Here is a 22323-nt window from a genome sequence, read left to right on the forward strand (position 1 = left end):
CACTGCTGTCCCCATTGCTGTCCCCATTGCTGTCCCCATCGCTGTCACTCACCCTGACGCTCAGCAGTCCCCATTGCTGTCCCCATTGCTGTCCCCAGTGTCCCCATTGCTGTCCCCATTGCTGTCCCCATTGCTGTCCCCAGTGTCCCCATTGCTGTCCCCATTGCTGTCCCCAGTGTCCCCATCGCTGTCACTCACCCTGAGGCTCAGCAGTTTCCCCCTCAGCTTCTCCAGGGTCCCCAGGATCAGCTCCGTGTCCCCTTGCGTGTCCCTGATGTCCCCAGAGCTGTCCCCGGTGTCCCCAGGGGTGTCCCCGGTGTCCCCTCCTGGCCGGGGGGGTCCCGTGGGGAGGCTCAGGTAGAAGAAATTCCCTGCAGGAGGGACAGGGGACATCAGGGGACACCAGGGGACACCAGGGGACACGGGGTGGCCCCACAAGGGCTCCTGGTGGCCCCCGAGGGTGTTTCTGATGGCCCTTCTGGAGATTCTGGTGTCCCCAAGGGGACATTTGGTGTCCCCAAGGGGACTTTTGGTGGCCCCGGGGGAGGATTTGGTGGCCCCAGAGGATTTCTGGTGGCCCTGAAGGGGTTTTTGGTGCCCCCAAAGAGTTTTTGGTGGCACTTTTTGGGTTTTTGGTGGCCCCAAATGTTTTTTGGGGGCCCTCTCTGGGCTTTTTGTGGATCTTTTTGGGTTTTTGGTAGCCCTTTTGTGATTCTGGTGGCTCATTTGGGTTTTTGTGGCCCGTTTTGGGTTTTTGTGGCCCGTTTTGGGTTTTTGGTGTCCCTTTTGTGATTCTGGTGGCCCTTTTTGGGTTTTTGGTGGCTCATTTGGGTTTTTGTGGCCCGTTTTGGGTTTTTGGTAGCCCTTTTGTGATTCTGGTGGCTCATTTGGGTTTTTGTGGCCCGTTTTGGGTTTTTGGTGTCCCTTTTGTGATTCTGGTGGCCCTTTTTGGGTTTTTGGGGCCCTTTCGGGGTTTTTGGGGTGGGGGGAGGGGCCGGTTACCCTCGGCGCTGGCTCCGCCTCCTTCCCGCAGCTCGGGCTCTGATTGGCTGCAGCCGCGCAGGGGCGTGGCCTCCTCCGGCCCCTCCTCCTGGGCTGGGCCCCCGAAAAAGGGGGGGCGGGAGGGGAAGGGGGAGCGCCCACCACCGGAATGCGGTAATTAGCACCCAATTGGTTAATTAGCACCCAATTAGCTCATCAGCACCTCAATTAGTTCATTAGCACCCCCAATTAGCACCCAAAATTAACTGGCACCCGAAATCAGCACCCCGAAGTTAATTAGCGCCCCTAATTAGCACCCAGCACCCCAAAATCGGCACCCGAAGTTAATTAGCACCCAGAATTAGCAACCCAAATTAATTAGCGCCCAGCACCAGAAAGAAGCACCCCAAAATACCAAAATTAGTGTTCAGAACCCGAAATTAGAACCCAAAATTCATCAGAACCCGAAATTCATTAGCACCCCAAAATCAGCACCCAAAACTGATCAGCACCCAGAACCCCAAATCAGCACCCAAAATTAATCAGCACCCAAAATTAGCACCCAGCACCCAAAGCTGGGACCCAAAATTGGCACCCAAAAGCAGCACCCCAAAATTGGCACCAGCACCAAGACCCAAATCAGAACCCCAAAATCAGCACCCAAAATCAAAATCCCAAAATCAGCACCCAAAATCAAAATCCAAAATCAAAATCCCAAAATCAGAACCCCTAAATCAGCACCCCAAAATCAAAACCCCAAAATCAGAACCCCAAAATCAGAACCCCAAAATCAAAATCTCAATATCAGCGCCCCAAATAAGAACCCCAAAATCAGCACCCCAGAATCAGCACCCCAAATGAACACCCTGAAATCAACACCCAAAAATCAGCACCGAAACCCAGAACCCGAAATCACGAACCCGAAATCAGCACCCAGGGAATGAGACCCCAAATCTGGGAAAAGGGCTGGGAATGAGACCCCAAACCCCAAAAAGGAGCAGGGAATGAGACCCCAAATCCCAGAGAGGGACAGGGAACGAGACCCCAAATCCTGGAACGCGGCCCCAAATCCCAGCAGGGATCCCATCAGGCACTGCAGGGAATTCCCATCGATTGCCCCACAAATCCCACCCCAAATCTCCCAAAATTCTCCCAATCCTACCCCGAATCCACCCCAATTCTCACTCCAATTCCTGCCCCAAATCCCCCCAAATCCCACAAAAATTCCTGCCCCAATCACCCCAAATCCCTGCCCCAATTCCCCCCGATTCTCACCCCAAATTCCTGCCCCAGTCCCTCCCAAATCCCACACAAATTCCTGCCCCAATTACCCCCAAATTCCTGCCAAAAATCCCCCCAAATTCCTGCCACAATTTCCCCCAAATCCCACACAAATTCCTGCCCCAATTTCCCCCAAATCTCCCCCAATTCTCACCCCCAATTCCTGCCCCAATTTCCCCCAAATCCCACACAAATTCCTGCCCCAATTTCCCCCAAATCTCCCCCAATTCTCACCCCAAATTCCTGCCCCAATTTCCCCCAAATCTCCCCCAATTCTCACCCCAAATTCCTGCCCCAATTTCCCCCAAATCCCACACAAATTCCTGCCCCAATTTCCCCCAAATCCCCCTTTACCTTTCCGGTTGATTCGGATCCCGTTGGGCTCCAGCCCCTCCGGCCCTTCCTGACCGGACCCCGGGAATTCCCAGCCGGACGTGGCCGAGTCCTGGCTGGACACCGGGAACTCCTGACTGGACATCCCAGAATCCTGGCTGGACACTGGGAATTCCCGGCCGGACCCTGGGAATTCCCAGCTGGACATCCCGGAATCCCGGCCGGACGAGGTCGAGTCCTGGCTGGACATTGGGAATTCCTGGCTGGACACTGGGAATTCCTGGCTGGACACTGGGAATTCCCGGCCGGAGCCCCGGGGGTCACTGCCCTGTCCCGAGGCCGCTCCGGCCGCTCCGGCCGTGGGGGTCTGTCCGTCCTCGGGGTCGGGATCCCGGCCCGGCCGGAGCCTCTGGACAATCAGGAGCCGCAGGGTCTCCACTGGGAGCGGGGAGGGAAAAATGGGATTTGGGGTTTCCCAAGTGGAATGGAGGAAGGAAAAATGGGGAATTTGGGATTTTCCCCAGGGAACAGAGGGAGGAAAAAGGGGGATTTGGGGTTTCCGGAGGGGATGGAGGAAGGACAGTTGGGGAATTTGGGATTTCCCAAGGAAACAGAGGAAGGACAGTTGGGAATTTGGGATTTCCCAGGAACCAGAGGAACTGGGGGATTTGGGGTTTCCGCAGGGAATGAGGAAGGACGCTGGGGGAATTTGGGATTTTGGCATTTCTCACCGTCCTCCAGCGCTGCCTCCAGCACTCCAGCGCTCCCGGGGCATTTGGGGGCTCCCGGGGCGGGGTCGGGACCCCCCGGGATGGGGTCGGGGTCCCCCCGGGCGGGGCCGGGGTCCCCGGGGTCGGGGTCAGGGTTGGGGTCCCCCAGGTCGGGGTCGCTGTCCCCATCCCTGTCCCCATCCCCATCCCCATCCCCGGCCCCGTCCCGGGCCCCTCGCGGCTCCTCCAGCAGCTCCTGCAGCGGCCGGGCCCGGCCCGAGGGCTCGGGGTCACTGCCACCTGTGGGACAGGGACAGGGACAGCAGGGACAGGGGTCACTACCAGCTCTGGGACAGGGACAGGGACAGGGACAGGGACAGCAGGGACAGGGGTCAATCACTGCCAGCTCTGGGACAGGGACAGGGACAGCAGGGACAGGGGTCAGTCACTGCCAGCTCTGGGACAGGGACAGGGACAGGGACAGGGACAGGGACAGGGGTCAATCACTGCCAGCTCTGGGACAGGGACAGGGACAGGGACAGGGGTCAATCACTGCCAGCTCTGGGACAGGGACAGGAACAGGGACAGGGACAGGGGTCAATCACTGCCACCTGTGGGACAGGGACAGGGACAGGGACAGCAGGGACAGGGGTCAATCACTGCCAGCTCTGGGACAGGGACAGGGACAGGGACAGGGGTCGGTCACTGCCAGCTGTGGGACAGGGACAGGACAGGGACAGGGACAGGGACAGGACAGGGACAGGGACAGGGACAGGGACAGGGGTCAATCACTGCCAGCTCTGGGACAGGGACAGGGACAGCCCCAGCAGTACCTGAGGAGCAATCCTCGGGCTCGGTGTCTCGCGCCAGCTCCGGGGACATGGCGGGGTCCGGCAGCAGCAGGCTGGGTATGGGAACGGGAACGGGAACGGGAATGGGAATGGGACAGGGCCAGGGCCAGGCAGCCCCGAGCCCCCACCCCAGGGACCCTCTGGGGACACCAGGAACCGCCTGGGCTCCATCCCATTCCCAACCCAATCCCATTGCCATCCTCATTCCCATTGCCATTGCCATTGTCATTCCCATCCTCATCCCCATTCTGATTCCCATTATCCCCATTATTCACATTATCCCACTCCCAATCTTCCCACCATCCCCATCATCCCCATCATTCCCGTTATCCCACCATTCCCACCATCCATCCCCACCATTCCCATTATCCCCACCATCCCCATCATTCCCATTCCCATCCATCCCCGCCATTCCCATCATTCCCATTCCCATCCATCCCCGCCATTCCCATTTTCCCACCTGGCGGCTCCGTTCCCGCTGCCCTCGCTCTGTCCCTGTTTCGGTGGCCCCGGGAGGCTCCTGGTGGCCCCTTGCACTGCCTGCTCCAGCAGCTGCATCCACCTGCAATTCCAGGCGGGAATCACGCACGGGAATTCCAGCTGGGAGCCCCGGCCCTGCCCGGGGATCCCCCCCTCATCCCAGGGAGCGTTCCAGGATTTCCCCTCACGTGTTCTTCTCCGAGGACGTCAGTGCCACCAGCTCGTAGATTTGGGGTCCCAGCTCTGAGGTGCAGATGATGAACAGGGCGCGCTTGTCTGGGGGGAGAGATAAGAATGCCCAAAATTCCTCCCATTCATGGCCCCCCAAAACTCCCAAAACTCCTCCCATTCCCAGCCCCCCCGTTCCCAAAATTCCTCCCATTCCCAGCCCCCCAAAATTCCCAAAATTCCTCCCATTCCCAGCCCCACAGTTCCCCAGAATTCCCGGAATTCCAGGGTTACCTATGGCCATGGAGCAGATGAGCAGGAGCTGAGCTCCAGGACAGGGCTGAACCCCCATTTCCCCCCAGACCCCTCCTTTTTTACACAAAACCCCCATTTCCTCCCTGAAAACCTGCAGAATTCCCAAAATTCCGTCCAAAATTCGCGGAGTTCTGGGATTTTCCCTGCCCACAGAGCAGTGAGCTGATGACAGGGCTGAGGCCCCATTTCCCTCCCGAAAAACCCCATTTTTTTACACAAAACCCCCATTTTTTTACACAAAACCCCCATTTTTTTACACAAAACCCCCATTTTTTCACACGAAACCCCCGTTTTCCCCCATTTCACTCCCAGAATTCCCAGAATTCCCGGAATTCCCGTATTTCCCGCTCCCACCTGTGGCCACGGAGCGCACGAGCAGCGAGCTCAGCTTGAGCACGGGGCTGAAGCTCTGCTTGGTGTCGGCGGCGCCGCCCAGGCCGCCCCGGCTGTGGCACTTGAGCAGCCAGCGCTCGTCCTGGCGCTGCAGCAGCACCAGCAGCTCCTCCAGCAGCAGCACGTGCAGCTCTGCGGCATCCACGGCGGGTCGGGCATGCGGGCGGATTTTGGGGGATTTTTGGGGATTTTATTTGGATTTTTGGGGATTTTTTGGGGGATTTTTTTGAGATTTTTGGGGATTTTTTGGGGGGGTTTTGGGGGATTTTTTTGGGGGGTTTTGGGGGATTTTTTGGGGATTTTATTTGGATTTTTGGGGATTTTTTTGGGGATTTTTTTGAGATTTTTGGGGATTTTTTTGTGGGTTTTGGGGGATTTTTTGGGGATTTTATTTGGATTTTTGGGGATTTTTGGGGGGTTTTGGGGGATTTTTTGAGGATTTTTTTTTGAGATTTTTGGGGAATTTTTTGGGGGTTTTGGGGGATTTTTTTTTATTTTTGGAGATTTTTTTTTTTAATTTTTGGGGGTTTCTTGGGGGATGTTTTATTTTTTAATTTTTGGGGCTTTTTTGGGGATTTTTTTGGGGGAGAGAATTTTTTGTGATTTTTTTTTCACTTTTTGGAGGATTTTTTTTTATTTTGGGGTATTTTGGGGTTTTTTTGGGGGGGGATTTTTTTTTTGTGATATTTTAGTGATGTTTTTTCAGTTTTTGGAGAATATTTTTTTTTAATTTTTGGGGACTTTTTTGTGATTTTTGGGGATTTTTTTGTGATTTGTGGGGATTTTTTTTTTGTGATATTTTAGTGATTTTTTTTTTTTTTTCAGTTCTTGGGGGAAATTTTTGGGATTTTTGGATCCCAGGCCATCCCAGTCCCTCCCAGTTCCCCCCAGTCCGTACCCACGCTCTTGTCCTTGCCCACTCTCCAGGCCAGGGGTCCCTCGTGGATCATCCGGTGCGAGGTCAGGTCCAGGTTCTGCAGGACCAAAACCCATGGGAAACGCCCAAAAACCCACGGAAATACCCCAAAATCCACGGGAAACACCCAAAAACCCATGGGAAACGCCCCAAAATCCACGGGAAACACCCCAAAATCCATGGGAAACACCCCAAAATCCAGAGAATCACTCCAAATCCATGGGAAACGCCCCAAAATCTATGGAGAACACCCCAAAATTCAGGGGAAAAAACCCCAACAATTGCTTTTTTCCCGTGTCATTTTTCCACTGGGGCTGGGATTCATGGGAAAAGGGGAAAAACCAAGGGATTCCCATGGAAAATCGGGGGATTCCCATGGAAAACCAAGGGATTCCTATAAAACTCAGGGGTTCTCCAGGGAAAGCCGGGGTGCGGAAATGGGGATTCCCATGGAAAAATGGGGGATTCCCATGGAAAAATGGGGGATTCCCATAAAACCCAGGGTTTGTTCCCCATGGAAGGGCAGGATGCGGAAATGGGGATTCCCATGGAAAAATGGGAGATTCCCTTAAAATCCAGGGTTTGTTCCCCATGGAAAGCCAGGGTGCGGAAATGGGGATTCCCATGGAAGGGCAGGATGCAGAAATGGGAATTCCCATGGAAAAATGGGAGATTCCCATAAAATCCAGGGTTTGTTCCCCATGGAAAGCCGGGGTGCAGAAATGGGGATTCCCATGGAAAAATGGGGGATTCCCATAAAATCCAGGGTTTGTTCCCCATGGAAGGGCAGGATGCAGAAATGGGGATTCCCATGGAAGGGCAGGGTGCGGAAATGAGGATTCCCATGGAAAAATGGGAGATTCCCTTAAAAGCCAGGGTTTGTTCCCCATGGAAGGGCAGGGTGCGGAAATGGGGATTCCCACGGAACAATGGGGGTTCCCTTAAACCCCGCGGGTCCCCAAGGCCGTCTGGGCGCAGCAGCAGCAGCCCCGGGCCCCCAGGAGCCCCCGTTTTCCCAGGAGAACGGGCAGGGTACCCGGAATTCCGCGGCCAGGGGGTTGCTGGTCCTCTCCAGGGCCGAGGTGTCCAAGCGCCGCTGGTGCTCCTGCAGGCGCTGCCGGTTCTCGGCGCGGCGCACGGCCTCGTTCACCGCCCGCAGCACGTCCCGGCTCTGCTCCCGGGCACGGAGCAGCTTCTGCTGCTCTGCAGAGCCCCCTGGGAACAGGAAATGCAGGGGAAAATCCATGGGATAACGGGGGAAATCCAGGGGAAAATCCAGGGGAAAATCCATGGCATAATGGGGGAAAATGGGGAAAATCCAGGGAGAAATCCAGGGGAAAAAAGGGCATTAGTAGGGGAAAAATGGGGGTGGTAATGGGCACAGCTTCTCCTGCTCCAGGGAGCCCGCTGGGAACGGGGGAAATCCAGGGAAAAACCCATGGGATAACAGGAAAAACCCATGGAAAGATCCAGGGAAAAATGGTGGGGAAAAATGGGGAAAATCCAGGGAAAAACCCATGGGATAATGGGAAAAACCCATGGAGAGATCCAGGGAAAAATGGTGGGAAAAACCCATGGGATAACGGGAAAAACCCATGGAAAGATCCAGGGAAAAATGGTGGGGAAAAGCAGGGCAAACCAGGGAAAATGCAGGGCAAACCATGGAATTTACAGGGCAAACCATGGAAAATCCAGGGCAAACCATGGAATTTACAGGGCAAACCAGGGAAAATGCAGGGCCAACCATGGAATTTGCAGGGCCAACCGGGGGATGAACAGGGGGTGGACAGGGGTGAACAGGGGTGGGCAGGGGGTGAACAGGGGGTGAACAGGGGTGGGCAGGGGGTGAACAGGGGTGGGCAGGGGGTGAACGGGGATGGGCAGGGGTGGGCAGGGTTTGGCGGGGAAGGCCCCGGGCGCTCCGTCCCTACCCGGGGTGCACTTGATGACGTTCTCCAGCAGCAGCGGGTACTTGGTCAGGCGCTGCATCTCGGCGATCAGCAGATCCTTCAGCTGCAGCCGCCGGCACTGCGGGTTGCTCTCGGCCTCCTGCAGGGAATTCCAGAACCCCCTTCTTCCCAACATCCCGGAATTCCTCACCCCATGGCTTCCCCAAATCCCAGAGTTCTTGATCCCTCTGGTTTCCCAAATCCCCAAATCCTGGAATCCTGAAATTCCTCACCCCATCGGTTCCTCAGATCCCAGAGTTCCTGATCCCTCTGGTTCCCCAAATCCCAGAGTTCCTGACCCCACCGGTTCCCCAAATCCCCGAATTCCTCACCCCATTGGTTTCCAGAACCCTGAAATCCTGAAATTCCCGACCCCATTGGTTCCCCGAGTCCCGAAGTTCCCGACCCCACCGGTTCCCCAAATCCCAAAACCCTCAGTGAGCCAAACCAAGGAAATCCTCAAATCCCAGAATTCCTGACCCCGCCGCAGGGAAAACTGGGGGAAATAAATGGGGAAAGAGAAGATGGGGAAAAAATCAGGGGCAGGGGGGAAAGGGAAATAAAAGGTGGAGATAAAGGTAAAAAAGGTGGGAAAAAGGTAAAAGAGGCAGGAGTTCCCTCTGGGAAGTCCCAGACCTGCATGAAGAGCTGGAAGTGGGGAAGGAAAGGTGGAGATAAAGGTAAAAAAGGTGGGAAAAGGTAAAAGAGGCAGGAGTTCCCTCAGGAAGGGCCCGGACCTGCATGAAGAGCTGGAAGTGGGGAGCAAAAGGTGGAGATAAAGGTAAAAAAGGTGGGGAAAGGTAAAAGAGGCAGGAGTTCCCTCGGGAGGGCCCAGACCTGCATGAAGAGCTGGAAGTGGGGAAGGAAAGGTGGAAATAAAGGTAAAAAAGGTGGGAAAAAGGTAAAAAAGGCAGGAGTTCCCTCTGGGAAGTCCCAGACCTGCATGAAGAGCTGGAAGTGGGGAGCAAAAGGTGGAGATAAAGGTAAAAAAGGTGGGAAAAGGTAAAAGAGGCAGGAGTTCCCTCGGGAGGGCCCGGACCTGCATGAAGAGCTGGAACCTGCTCTCCTTGCGCTGCTTGGTGCGGATCAGCTCCAGCGCGATCGACTGCGAGGAGCAGAAGGCGGCGGCCACGCGCTGGAATTCCTCCTTGGCAGCGCCCTCGAACTGGGAACGCCGGGAAACCGGGATTGGCACCCTGGGTTCCCCAAACACCACCGGGGTTCCCCAAATGCCCCCAGGGTTCCCAAATGCCCCCGGGGTTCCCCAAACACCCCCGGGGTACCCCAAACGCCCCCGGGTTCCCCAAATGCCCCCGCGGTTCCCCAAACACCACCGGGGTTCCCCAAATGCCCCCAGGGTTCCCCAAACGCCCCTGGTGTCCCCAAATGCCCCTGGTGTCCCCAAATGCCCCTGGGGTTCCCCAAACACCCCCGGGGTTCCCCAAACGCCCCCGGGGTTCCCCAAACGCCCCCGGGTTCCCCAAACGCCCCCAGGGTTCCCCAAACGCCCCCGGGTTCCCAAACGCCCCCAGGGTTCCCCAAATGCCCCCAGGGTTCCCCAAATGCCCCCGGGGTTCCCCAAACGCCCCCGGGGTTCCCCAAACGCCCCCAGGGTTCCCCAAATGCCCCCAGGGTTCCCCAAATGCCCCCGGGGTTCCCCAAATGCCCCCGGGTTCCCCAAACGCCCCCAGGGTTCCCCAAATGCCCCCGGGGTTCCCCAAATGCCCCCAGGGTTCCCCAAATGCCCTCGGGTTCCCCAAACGCCCCCAGGGTTCCCCAAACGCCCCCGGGGTTCCCAAACGCCCCCAGGGTTCCCAAACGCCATCAGGGTTCCCCAAATGCCCCCGGGGTTCCCCAAACGCCCCCGCGGCTCCGTGGCCCAGGAGGGAGGGAGGGCCGGGGTCTGCCCTACCCGGGCCAGCATCAGGTCCCCGATGTCGCCGATGATGGGACCCTGCTCCTCCCGGAGCCGCCGCATGGATTCCCACAGGGAGCCTGGGAATGGGGAAAGGAGTGGGAAAAGGGAGGGGGGAAAAGAGTAGGGAAAAGGAGTGGGGGAAAAAGGGGAAAAAAGGGGAAAAGGGGGGAAAAAAGGGGGAAAAGGGGGGAAAGGGGGAAAAGGGGGAAAAGAGGGAAAAAGAGGGAAACGAGTGATAAAGGAATGGAAAAAGGGAGGGGAGCATGGGAAAAGAGAGAGAAAGGAATGGGAAAAGGAGGGGGGGAAAAAGGGGAAGAAGTGGAAAAGGAATGGGAAGAGGGGAGGCAAAAAAGATGGGAAAAGGAGGGAAAAGGGAGGCAAATTTAGAATTTCAGGGTTTTGGGGATTTGGGATTTCAGGATTTTGGGATTTTGGGGATTTGGGATTTCAGGATTTTGGGGTTTCAGGGATTTGGGATTTCAGGGATTTGGGATTTCAGGATTTTGGGGTTTCAGGGATTTGGGATTTCAGGATTTCAGGATTTTGGGGATTTGGAATTTCAGGATTTGGGGGTTTCAGGGATTTGGGATTTCAGGGATTCGGGATCTCAGGATTTTGGGGATTTGGGATTTCAGGATTTTGGGATTTCAGGGATTCGGGATTTCAGGGATTTGGGATTTCAGGATTTTGGGGCTTTCTCACTGTGCACGTCGATGAGGTCGGGCAGGTTGGGGAAGAGCAGCCCCAGCTCCTCCCGGCTCAGGAGCTGCTCCCGGCGCAGGCGTTGGAAGAAAAGCAAATCCAGAACACGCAGGATGCGCAGGTGGGACAGCTCGGTGACAAACAGCTCTGGGGGGACATTGGGGACATTGGGGACACAGCTGGGACAGCTCGGTGACAAACAGCTCTGGGGGGACATTGGGGACACATTGGGGACACAGCTGGGACAGCACAGGGGACATTGGGGATGTCCTATTCCGAAAGCAGCCCCCAGAGCAGAACCCAACACCCAAAATCCCAAACCCAGCCCCAAATCCTGGGAAAAAAAACGGGAATGGGATCCCAGATCCCGGGAGTCAGACCCCAAACCCAGCATGGAACTGGGAATGAGCCCCCAGATCCCAGGAGTGCTCCCCCCAGAAGCAGCCTCTGGCATTCCCGCATTCCCCAGGCATTCCCGCATTTCCTGCATTTCCGGGCATTCCTGCATTCCCGCATTGCCCGGCATTCCCACATTCCCGCATTTCCTGCATTTCCGGGCATTCCCGCATTCCTCGGCATTCCCCACATTTCCTGGCATTCCCACATTCCCGCATTTCCCGGCATTCCCGGCATTCCCGCATTTCCCGGCATTTCCCACATTCCCACATTCCCGGTATTTCCCGCATTTCCCGGGCATTCCCTGGTATTCCTGGCATTCCCCAGCATTTCCCGGGCATTCCCGCATTTCCCGCCATTCCCTGGCATTCCCGCATTTCCCGGGCATTCCCCGGGCATTCCCTGGCATTCCCGCCATTCCCGCCATTCCCTGGCATTTCCCGGGCATTCCCGCCATTCCCTGGCATTCCCGCATTTCCCGCCATTCCCGGGCATTTCCCGGCATTCCCGCCATTCCCTCATTTCCCTGGCATTCCCGCCATTCCCTGGCATTCCCGCCATTCCCGGCATTCCCCGCCATTCCCTGGCATTCCCGCATTCCCCGGGCATTCCCCGGGCATTCCCTGGCATCCCCGCCATTCCCGGGCATTCCCCGCCATTCCCGCCATTCCCACCATTCCCTGGCATTCCCGCCATTCCCTGGCATTCCCTGGCATTCCCTGGCATTCCCTGGCATTCCCGCATTTCCCGCCATTCCCCGCCATCCCCGCCATTCCCCGGCATTCCCGCACCGTTGATGACCTCCTGCCGATCCACCTCGCGCTGGCTGAGGCTGCCCAGCAGCTCCCGGCTCACCGAGTGCTGCCAGCTCTGGGCGCCGCTGGGGCTCTGCTGCTGCTGCTGCTGCTGCTGCTGCTGCCAGCCCTGGCAGCTTTGGGAATTCTGCGCGCTCTGGGATTCGGGATCCGCCTCCAGGTCGGGGCCCGGGCCCTGCTCGTCCTCCAGGAGGTGCGGGAGGAAAGCGTCGGCCCCGAAGCCCAGGCTGGGAGAATCCATGCTCCTGGAAATGGGGAAAATGGGGAAATTTGGGAGGGAAAAGGGGCAGAAGATTGGGGGGAAAAGGGGGGAAATTTGGGGGGAAAATTGGGGGAAAAGGGGGGAAATTTTGGGGGGAATTTGGGGGAAAACTGGGGGGAAATGGGGAAAGAAGGGGGAAAAATGGAGGAAATTTTGGGGAAAAGGGAAAAAAGAGGGATAAATGGGGAAAGAATGAGGGAAACAATGGGGAAAGAAAGGGAAAAATGGGGAAAGAATGAGGGAAAAAATGGAGAAAGAATGAGGGAAAAAATGGGGAAAGAAGAGGGAAAAATGGGCCAAGTGGGAATGGGAATTCCAGGGGGGGTCGCTCACCTGCGCCCCATCTTTGGCGTGTAGGGGGGGGTGGGGTTTTCCAGGGATCTGGGAAAAGAACGGAAAAATCCCCCTGGGGTGTGCCCAAATCCCAAGGTTTCCCCAATCCTGGTGAGCTCACCCTCGAAATCCAGGGATTCAACCCCAAACCCTGTTAATTCCATGGATTTTTCCATGGATCCTTCAGGAATTTGGGACCTGAAGGAAAAAAACCCCTCCCTCCTTCCAACGCCCTAAATCCCATTCCCAAAAACCCCAAATCCCAAACTTCCCCCGCTCCCAATTTCCCCTCCTTTCCAAGACTTCCGTCCCAAACTCCAAAATCTGGGATTCCAGCAATTCCAGGATTTCTGGGAATTCCCACCTGCTGGAGAGGCTGCAAAGCCCTTCCCAAAAAACCCCAAGTCCCAAACTTCCCCCAATCCCAATTTCCCTTCCTTTCCAAGATTTCCATCCCAAACCCTAAAACCTGGGGCTGGGCTCCCCGGGAATTCCAGGATTTCCCACCTGTTGGAGGGTCCGGAGGTGTAAGAATTCCCCAAAAACCCCCCGAAATCCCAAATTGCCCCGATCCCGACGCTCCCACCTCCCCGTACTCCGTTCCCGGAGCCCCGTCACGGCAGACCCGGGGCTCGGGGCGCCCGGGGATTGCGGGGATTGCGGGGTTTGGGGGATGCCCACCTGTTGGAGAGGCTGGAGGCGGAGGAGGAGGCGGAGTGCAGCCGGGGGGTGTCGCTGCCCGCGTCCATGTCCACGTCGCTGCGGGAGCGCGGCACCAGCTCCGAGCGCCGCGAGCGCCGCAGCTCCTCCCGGCCCTTGAGCGACTCCGAGCGGCCCAGGCGCACCTCGCACCGGGAGCTGCTGCACGGCGGGGAAATGCGGGGGAAGAAATGGGAATTGGGGCAAAAAATCCCGGGAATTACGGCAAAAATCCCCGGGAATTACGGCAAAAAATACCCGGGAATTACGGCAAAAAATCCCGGGATTCACGGGAGAAATCAGGCGCACCTCGCACCGGGAGCTGCTGCACGGCGGGGAAATGCGGGGGAAGAAATGGGAATTGGGGCAAAAAATCCCGGGATTCGGGGCAGGCACGGTGTCTGGGCGCAGAGCCCCGGCCGTGGGGAGCCTTGGGCTGTGGGGAGCTGTGGGGGCCCTGGACTGTGGGGAGCTCTGGAGAGCTGTGGGCCATGGGAGCCCCAGGCTGTGGGGAGCTGTGGGGAGAGCCCCAGGCTGTGGGGAGCTGTGGGGGCCCTGGACTGTGGGGAGCTCTGGAGAGCTGTGGGCCATGGGAGCCCCGGGCCGTGGGGAGCTGTGGGAGCCCCGGTGTCTGGGGAGCCCCAGGCCGTGGGGAGCTGTGGGCCATGGGAGCTGTGAGGAGCTGTGGGGAGCTGTGGGAGCCCCGGGCTGTGGGGAGAGCCCCGGGCTGTGGGGAGCTGTGGGGAGCTGTGGGACCCCCGGGCTGTGGGGAGCTGTGGGAGCCCCGGGCTGTGGGGAGAGCCCCGGGCTGTCGGGAGCTGTGAGGAGCCCCGGGCTGTGAGGAGCTGTGGGCCATGGGAGCTGTGGGGAGCTGTGGGGAGAGCCCCGGGCCGTGAGGAGCTGTGGGAGCCCCGGGCTGTGGGGAGCTGTGGGGAGAGCCCCGGGCTGTGGGGAGCTGTGGGCCTGGGGAGCTGTCGGGAGCTGTGGGGAGAGCCCCGGGCTGTGGGGAGCTGTGGGGAGAGCCCCGGGCTGTGAGGAGCTGTGGGCCATGGGAGCTGTGGGGAGCTGTGGGGAGAGCCCCGGACTGTGAGGAGCTGTGGGCCATGGGAGCTGTCGGGAGCTGTGAGGAGCCCCGGGCTATGGGGAGCTGTGGGCCTGGGGAGCTGTCGGGAGCTGTCGGGAGCTGTCGGGAGCTGTCGGGAGCTGTCGGGAGCTGCGGGGAGAGCCCCGGGCTGTTGGGAACCGTCCCGGCCGCGGCGGCCGCACCTGCCGGGGTCCAGCAGCTCCTCGGGGACGCTGCCGGTGCTCAGGCGCTGCTCGGCCCCGCCCGGCTCCGGGGGCTCCCCGTGGCTGTTCTCGAAGTGCTGGATCATCGTCCGCACGTTCCCCGGCCTCACTGCTGGGAAACGCAGCGCCGGGAGCTGGGGGCGCCACACCGGCAGCTCCTGACCGCGGATCCCAAAATCCTGACCCCAAAATCCCAGAACTCCCTGCCTAAAGCCCGAATTCCTGATCCCGGATCCCAAAATCCTGACCCCAAAATCCCGAAATTCCCTGCCTAAAGCCCGAATTCCTGATCCTAAATCCCCAAAATTCCCAGCCTAAATCCCACATCCCTGACCCTAAAATCCCGAAATTCCCAGCCTAGATCCTGAATTCCTGACCCTGGATCCCGAATCCCTGACCCTAGAATCCCAAAATTCCCAGCCTAAATCCTGAATTTCCCAGCCCAAATCCCGGATTCCTGATCCTAAATCCCCAAAATTCCCTTCCCAAATCCCGAATTCCTGATCCTAAATGCCAAAATTCCCATCTTAAATTCCCATCGCAAATCGCAGATTTCCGATCCTGAATTCTGAATTTCCCATCCTAAAACCCGAGCTCCCTTCCTACATCCTAAACCCCCAAATTCCCTCCTAAATCCCAAATTCCCAAATTCCCAAATCCCAACCCCCCCAAACCCCAGAGCTCCCAGGAATTTCATCAGGGAAGAAAAAATGGGAAGAAACCCCAAAACCAAGGGAAAACAATGACAGAAAAATGAAGGAAAAGCAACAAAAAATTGGGAATTTTTACCTTCAGCAGGGGACAGGGGGACATGAAATGCTGGAAAACAAAGAGGAGGCATCAGAATTCCCAAAATCCCCGGGGGAAAACCGGGAATTCGGGAATGCTGATGGGATGAGAACGGAAAAAAAAAACGGGATGGGAATGCGGGAATGAGGCTGGGGTCGGGGAATTCCAGGGGAATTTGGGGAATTCCAGGGAAAATGCTGGGAAAATCTCTGGAGAATCCCAGGAAAATCCAAGGAGAGTCCCAAGAAAATCCTGGGATATTCCCAAGAAAATCCCAAGGAAAATGCTGAGAAAATTCCAGGAAAATCCCAGGAAAATATCCCTGGAAAATTCCAGAAAAATCTCAAGAAAATCCCTGTAAAATCCCAAGAATTTCCCAGGAAATCCCCAGGAATCCCAGGCGTGCCGGGGCCAGGCCGTTCCCGGGCCGTTCCCGGGATTTTCCGGGATTTTCCCGGATTTTCCCGGATTTTCCCGGATTTTCCCGGCATTCCGGGCTCACTCACTGCTCTGGGAGGAGCTCCGGGGTTTCCCGATGTATTTCAGGATCGGGTTCTGCCTCTGCTCCTTCTCCTTCCTGGAGCTGCTGCTCTGTTGGGAAAAAATCCTGGAATCGCTCGGAATCCCGGGAACTCCCCAGCCCAAATCCCGAATCCCCATCCTCAATCCCCATCCCAAATCCCGAATTTCCCATCCTGAACCCCAAATCCCAGGATTTGGGTCAATAAATCCCAGGATTCAGGTCTGAAATCCCCAGGATTTGGGTGAAAATTCCCGGGATCCCCCCCGAAAGCCCCGGGTCGGTGCCCCGGGCTCTCCCCCCAGAGCTGCTCCCTGGAATTCCGGGGAATTCCCGGGAATCCCGGGCCATTCCCACCTTTTTGGCCTTGGGGAAGAAGGGCAGCCACTTGTCCTTGTCCGGGAGCTTCTCGGGGGCGCCGGGATTGCGGCATTCCCGGGATTCCCGGCACTCCCGGAACTCCCGGGGCCGGATCCCGGCGTGGGCCATGAAGGTGCTGAGGGCGAAGGCCATGGGGGAGCTGGGGGAGAGAATTCCAGAGGGTGGGACGGGCAGAATTCCCGGGATCCCCGGGGGCCCAGATCCGCTGGGAAAACTGGGAAAATTGGGAATTCCGGGGCAAGGATCCACGGGGAAAACTGGGAATGGAGGGAAAAGACGGAAGGGAAAAAGGGGGGAAAGAGATTCCACAGGGAAAACTGGGAATATCCCAAATTCCTGGGGATTTTTCCCACTGGATCCGCTCACCTCCGCTCCTCCTCGTACTTGGAGCTGTGGGAAAAGGAAATTCCTTGGATTCTTCCATTCCCAATCCCACATCCCCGTTCCCAATCCCAAAATTCCCACTGCAGCCCCGAATCCCATCAGGAATTCCCGAATTATCACAGGATGTCCCCGAGGCGCCAATCCCGTCAGGAGTTCCCGAGGAACCCACCAGGAATTCCCAATTCCCATAGCAATTCCCAGTGATCCCATCAGGAATTCCCAAATCCCAAACCCTCACAGGACGTCCCCGAGGTGCCCCAGCTGCCTCTCCCAGTGATCCCAGTGATCCCATAAGGAATTCCCAACAATCCCATAGTGAATTCCCATTGCTCCCATAAGGAATTCCCAACATTCCCCACACTCACAGGATGTCCCCGAGGTGCCCCAGCTGCCTCTCCCAGTGATCCCAATGAATGATCCCATAGTGAATTCCCAACAATCCCATAAGGAATTCCCAATGCTCACAGGATGTCCCCGAGGCGCCCCAGCTGCCTCTCCCAATGATCCCATAAGGAATTCCCAACGATCCCATAAGGAATTCCCAACATTCCCCACGCTCACAGGATGTCCCCGAGGTGCCCCAGCTGCCTCTCCCAGTGATCCCATAAGGAATTCCCAACGATCCCATAAGGAATTCCCAATGCTCCCATCGCTCACAGGATGTCCCCGAGGTGCCCCAGCTGCCTCTCCCAGTGATCCCAATGACCCCAATGATCCCAATGAATGATCCCATAGTGAATTCCCAACAATCCCATAAGGAATTCCCCACGCTCACAGGATGTCCCTGAGGTGCCCCAGCTGCCTCTCCCATTGATCCCATAGTGAATTCCCAACGATCCCATAAGGAATTCCCAATGCTCCCATCGCTCACAGGATGTCCCCGAGGTGCCCCAGCTGCCTCTCCGCCAGCTGCCGCTCCCTCTCGCGCCGTTCCGGGCTCTCCCGGGGGCCGTTCCCCAGCTCCAGCTCCTGCAGCTCGTTCTCCCCGTAGAGGCTGCCCAGCCCCAGCGTGCGCTTCGTCCTGGCCGGGGAAAACGGGATCGGGAACTGCCGGCATTCCCAAAATTCCCGAAATCCCGGACGCCCCGCTCGGCTCCCCGGGAAAAGCCAAAAAAAAACGGGATCGGGAACTGCCGGCATTCCCAAAATTCCCGAAATCCCGGATGTCCCGACTGGCTCCCCAGGAAAAGCTAAAAAAAAATGGGATCGGGAACTGCCGGCATTCCCAGCGTTCCCGAAATCCCGGATGTCCCGATTGGCTCCCCAGGAAAAGCTAAAAAAAAATGGGATCGGGAACTCCTGGAATTCCCAACATTCCCGAAATTCGGGATGTCCCGCTTGGCTCTCTGGGAAAAGCCAAAAAAAAACGGGATCAGGAACTCCCGGAATTCCCAACATTCCCAAAGTCTGGAATGTCCCACTTGGCTCTCTGGGAAAAGCTAAAAAAACAGGATTAGGACACCCAGAAAGTCCCAAAATTCCCAAAATTTGGGATTTTCTGCTTGGTTCTCTGGGAAGAGCAAAACAAGTGGGATAAGGAAAGAAAGGAATTCCTGAAATTCCCGATTTTCCCCTTGGATGTGTGGGAAAAGCCAAAAACAAGAGGATGGGGAACTCCTGAAATTCCCCAAATTTGGGATTTTCCTCAGATTCTGCTGGGAAAGAGCAGAAAAAAAAAAAAAACGGGATTGGGAGGCGCAAAACCTCCCAAAATCCGGGGTTCTCCTGAGGTTCTGCCCCAAAAAGGGCCGGGGAGCTCCCGGAATTCCTGGAATTGGGATTTTCCGGGGTCTGGGGGGTTCCCACCTGTAGTCCTGGAGCTGCTCCTGGATTTCTGGGATCACCAATTCCTGCGCCTCCAGCAGCGCCGGCCGCAGCTCGTCCCCGTTCCGCAGGCGCAGCTCTGGCAGTTCCGGGGAATCCGGGAATTTGGGAATGCTCCGGGAGCCGATTCCCAGCTCTACTGAGGCTCCCGGAAAAGTCTGGGAATTCCCAGTCCCGGCCCTGGGCTCCTTCTCCCGGGGGAAATTCCCGGAATTCCGAACTCACCGATCTCAGCCAGGAGCTGCTCCGGCAGCTTCACCCGCAGGGGCTGGAAGAGAGGGAAAAGCATCCCAAAAATCTGGGAAAATCCATCCCAAAATCCCAGAAAATCCATCCCAAAAATCTGGGAAAATCCATCCCAAAATCCTGGGAAAATCCATCCCAAAATCCTGGGAAAAGCATCCCAAAAATCCCAGGAAATCCATCCCAAAATCCTGGGAAATCCTCCCAAAATCCTGGGAAAATCCGTCCCAAAATCCTGGGAAAATCCTTCCCAAAATCCTGGGAAACCCTCTGAAAATCCCAGGAAATCCATCCCAAAATCCTGGGAAATCCTCCCAAAATCCTGGGAAATCCTCCCAAAATCCTGGGAAAATCCGTCCCCAAAACCCGGAAAATCCTTCCCAAATCCCCAGAATAAATCCTCCCCAAAGTTCCTCGGTATTGCCCCAAAATTCTTCAACATCCTGGAAAATGCTCCCTAGATCCCTTTGAATCCTCCCGAAATGCCTTTGAACCCCCCCAAAATCCCAGGAATCCCCTCCAGAATCCCGGGATCCCCCCCCAAAATCCCAGGAATCCCCCCTGTATCCTGGAATTCCCCCCTGCCGTATCCCGGGATTCCCCCCCTGCCGTATCCCGGGATTCCCCCCCTGCCGTATCCCGGGAATTCCCCCTGCCGTATCCCGGGATCCCCCCTGCCGTATCCCGGGATCCCCCCCTGCCGTATCCCGGAATTCCCCCTGCCGTATCCCGGGATTCCCCCCCTGCCGTATCCTGGAATTCCCCCCCTGCCGTATCCCGGGTCCGGGCTCACCGCGGCCCTGTCCAGGAAGACGCCCCAGATGTCCCTGGCCAGGGCGCGGCTGTCGCGGGGGCTCTGCTGGCAGCAAACCTCGGAGCACAGGTGGAAGAGCTGCGGGAAAACCGGGAATGCCGGGGCCGGAAACCCCGGGAATGCTGAGGAAACCCCGGGAATTCTGAGGAAATCCCTGGAATGCTGAGGAAACCCCGGGAGTGCTGAGGAAACCCCGGGAACGCTGAGGAAACCCCTGGGAATTCTGAGGAAATCCCTGGAATGGTGAGGAAACCCCCAGAATGCTGAGGAAGTCCCTGGAATGCTGAGGAAATCCCTGGAATTCTGAGGAAACCCCGGGATGCTGAGGAAACCCCCGGAATGCTGAGGAAATCCCTGGAATTCTGAGGAAACCCCCGGAATTCTGAGGAAATCCCCGGGAATGCTGAGGAAATCCCTGGAATGCTGAGGAAACCCCCGGGATGCTGAGGAAATCCCTGGAATTCTGAGGAAATGCCCGGAATTCTGAGGAAACCCCCGGAATGCTGAGGAAACCCCTGGAATTCTGCTCCACCCGGAGCCCTGGGCAGGGACGCTCTGGGAAGGGCCCAGGGATTGGGAATGGCACCAGAGGAGCAGCAAATCCCGGGAATTTTTGAGGAAATCCCAAAATATCTGCACCTTCCTGATCCCAGGGGGTCAGGAAATCCCGGGAATTTTGGGAATTCCTTACCAGAGGAGTGGGATCTGCCTGGGAGAAGAGGAACCTCAGGAAAACTCCCAGATGGGCCGGGCGGGATTTGAGAATTCCCAAATCCTGGAACACGGAATCGCTCTGGGAACACAGAGAGGGAGAAATGGGAATTCCCAAAATCCCTGGAATCCCCTCGAAATCCCTCCCCCCCCCCCCGGAATTCCCAATTCCCCAGTTCCCACTTTTCCTGGAATTCTCACCTCGTTGCTGCCATTCCCAGGCTCACAATCCTCCTCGGGGCCGATGATTTGGGGTCTCCCTGATCCCTATCCCAACAAAAAAAACCGGGATCAAGCTCTGGGCAGGGCTCTGGGGGGGATCCCCGCGGGGATTCCCGGGGTTTTCCCGGATTTTCCCAGGATTTCCCGGGATTTTCCAGCCCCACCGGATCCGTGGAGAGGCGGGAGCCGAGCACGGGGGAGCTCCGGGGGCTGCCGGGCTCGGAAAAGCCGGAATTCCGGGAAACCTGGGAAAGGGAATTCCGGGATCAGGATCCCCAAAAACACCCCCAGGGGAGGCTGGAATCCCGAAACCCCTTGGAATTCCCAGAGAGGGAAAAGGAGCCGGGAATTCCGGGGGATCCCAAATTCTGCGGGGAGGTTTTCCACCTCTCCTGGAATTTCCCCCCCTTTTCCCAAGCTTTTCGTGGAGTTTTTCCCAGAATTTTCATCCCCTTTCCCCAGATTTCTCCTGGAATCATTTCCCCCCCTTTTTCCTGAATTTTCTCCCCTTTTTCCCCTGTTTTTCCCTTAATTTCCCCCACCACCTTCTCCCAAACCTTTCCTGACATTTCCCCCCACGCTTTCCCCAAAGTTTTCCTGGAACTTCTCCCCCTTTTTCCCAAACCTTCCTTGGAACTTCCCCTCTCTCTTTTCCCAAATTTTCCCTGCAGTTTTCCCTCCACTTTTCCTGGATTTTCCCCAGAATTTTCCCCGGGTTTTTCCCAGGTTTTTCCCAGATTTTCCCCAGATTTTTCCCCGAATTCCCCCGTATTTTTTCTCCTATTTTTCCGGGGTTTTTCCTGGAATTCCCCCATATTGTTTCCCGGGTTTTTCCCGGACTTTTCCCCGGATTTTTCCCAGACTTTTCCCTGGATTTTCCCCAGATTTTTTCCTGATTTTTCCCAGAATTTTTCCCGGAATTTCCCCGGATTTTCCCGTATTTTTCCCGTGTTTTTCCCCTCACCTCTGGCAGGGCCGGGCCCCGCTCCTCCAGCCCCGGGTTCCCGTCCTGGGGGTCCCTGGGGAGGCGCCCCGGGAGCTGCGGGGACCCCTCCAGGGGCCGGGAGCCCAAATCCTGGGAAAAGGGAAAAGGGGGAATCTGGGGAACCCCGGGAATCCCGGGAAAGGCACCAAAGGGAAAAGGGGATCCCAGGAACCCTGGAACGAGGAAATTCCCACCCAGCCACCCCCATCCCCAGTTTTGGTCTGTGGGAAACAGCGGGAAGGGCTCAGGGGCAATCCCGGGAATATTCCCAGGGTGATTCCCAGGATTTATTCCCAGATCATTCCCAGAATTCTCGTATCCATTCCTGTATTTTTTCCCGGATCATTCCCATATTCATTCCCATATTCATTTCTGGATTTATTCCCAGATCATTCCTGTATCGTTCCCGTATCGTTCCCGTATCGTTCCCAGATCCATCCCCGTACATTCCTGTATCTTTCCCAGATCCCTTCTGGGACCATTCCCGTACATTCCTGAACCATTCCTGGATCATTCCTGTATCCATCCCCATCCATTCCCAGATCCATCTCCGCACATTCCTGTATCATTCCCGCATCCATCCCCGGATCCATCCCTGTCTCGTTCCCATATCCATTCCCAGATCCATTCCCGCATCCATCCCCGGATCCATTCCCATCTG

General features: G+C 56.9%; 1 protein-coding gene across 10 annotated transcripts in view; it reads right to left on the reverse strand.

The window, feature by feature from the left end:
* The window catches only part of ARHGEF11 (Rho guanine nucleotide exchange factor 11), a 35513-nt gene that overhangs the window by 2079 nt on the left and 11111 nt on the right, over positions 1–22323 (reverse strand). For 2 of the 10 annotated variants that reach the window (XM_054517657.1, XM_054517650.1), the window contains exons 9-38: positions 21642–21752; positions 20842–20922; positions 20657–20722; positions 20436–20537; positions 19724–19822; positions 18913–18955; positions 18670–18766; positions 17735–17884; positions 16846–16869; positions 16456–16618; positions 16085–16169; positions 15579–15608; positions 14769–14901; positions 13485–13664; positions 12804–12851; positions 12185–12453; positions 10998–11144; positions 10290–10372; positions 9417–9542; positions 8360–8477; positions 7465–7643; positions 6411–6486; positions 5474–5644; positions 4825–4912; positions 4617–4718; positions 4139–4209; positions 3327–3605; positions 2617–3033; positions 1003–1095; positions 199–371 (exon numbers count right to left, since the gene is read on the reverse strand). In XM_054517657.1, coding sequence (XP_054373632.1) covers positions 199–371; positions 1003–1095; positions 2617–3033; positions 3327–3605; positions 4139–4209; positions 4617–4718; positions 4825–4912; positions 5474–5644; positions 6411–6486; positions 7465–7643; positions 8360–8477; positions 9417–9542; positions 10290–10372; positions 10998–11144; positions 12185–12453; positions 12804–12851; positions 13485–13664; positions 14769–14901; positions 15579–15608; positions 16085–16169; positions 16456–16618; positions 16846–16869; positions 17735–17884; positions 18670–18766; positions 18913–18955; positions 19724–19822; positions 20436–20537; positions 20657–20722; positions 20842–20922; positions 21642–21752 — 3804 coding nt within the window. The remainder of the gene's footprint in view (positions 1–198; positions 372–1002; positions 1096–2616; positions 3034–3326; positions 3606–4138; positions 4210–4616; positions 4719–4824; positions 4913–5473; positions 5645–6410; positions 6487–7464; positions 7644–8359; positions 8478–9416; positions 9543–10289; positions 10373–10997; positions 11145–12184; positions 12454–12803; positions 12852–13484; positions 13665–14768; positions 14902–15578; positions 15609–16084; positions 16170–16455; positions 16619–16845; positions 16870–17734; positions 17885–18669; positions 18767–18912; positions 18956–19723; positions 19823–20435; positions 20538–20656; positions 20723–20841; positions 20923–21641; positions 21753–22323) is intronic. The other 8 variants (XM_054517653.1, XM_054517652.1, XM_036398029.1 and 5 more) reach the window with 8 other exon arrangements.

Source organism: Molothrus ater, chromosome 29 (assembly GCF_012460135.2).
Source record: "Molothrus ater isolate BHLD 08-10-18 breed brown headed cowbird chromosome 29, BPBGC_Mater_1.1, whole genome shotgun sequence".
Taxonomy (NCBI): domain Eukaryota; kingdom Metazoa; phylum Chordata; class Aves; order Passeriformes; family Icteridae; genus Molothrus; species Molothrus ater.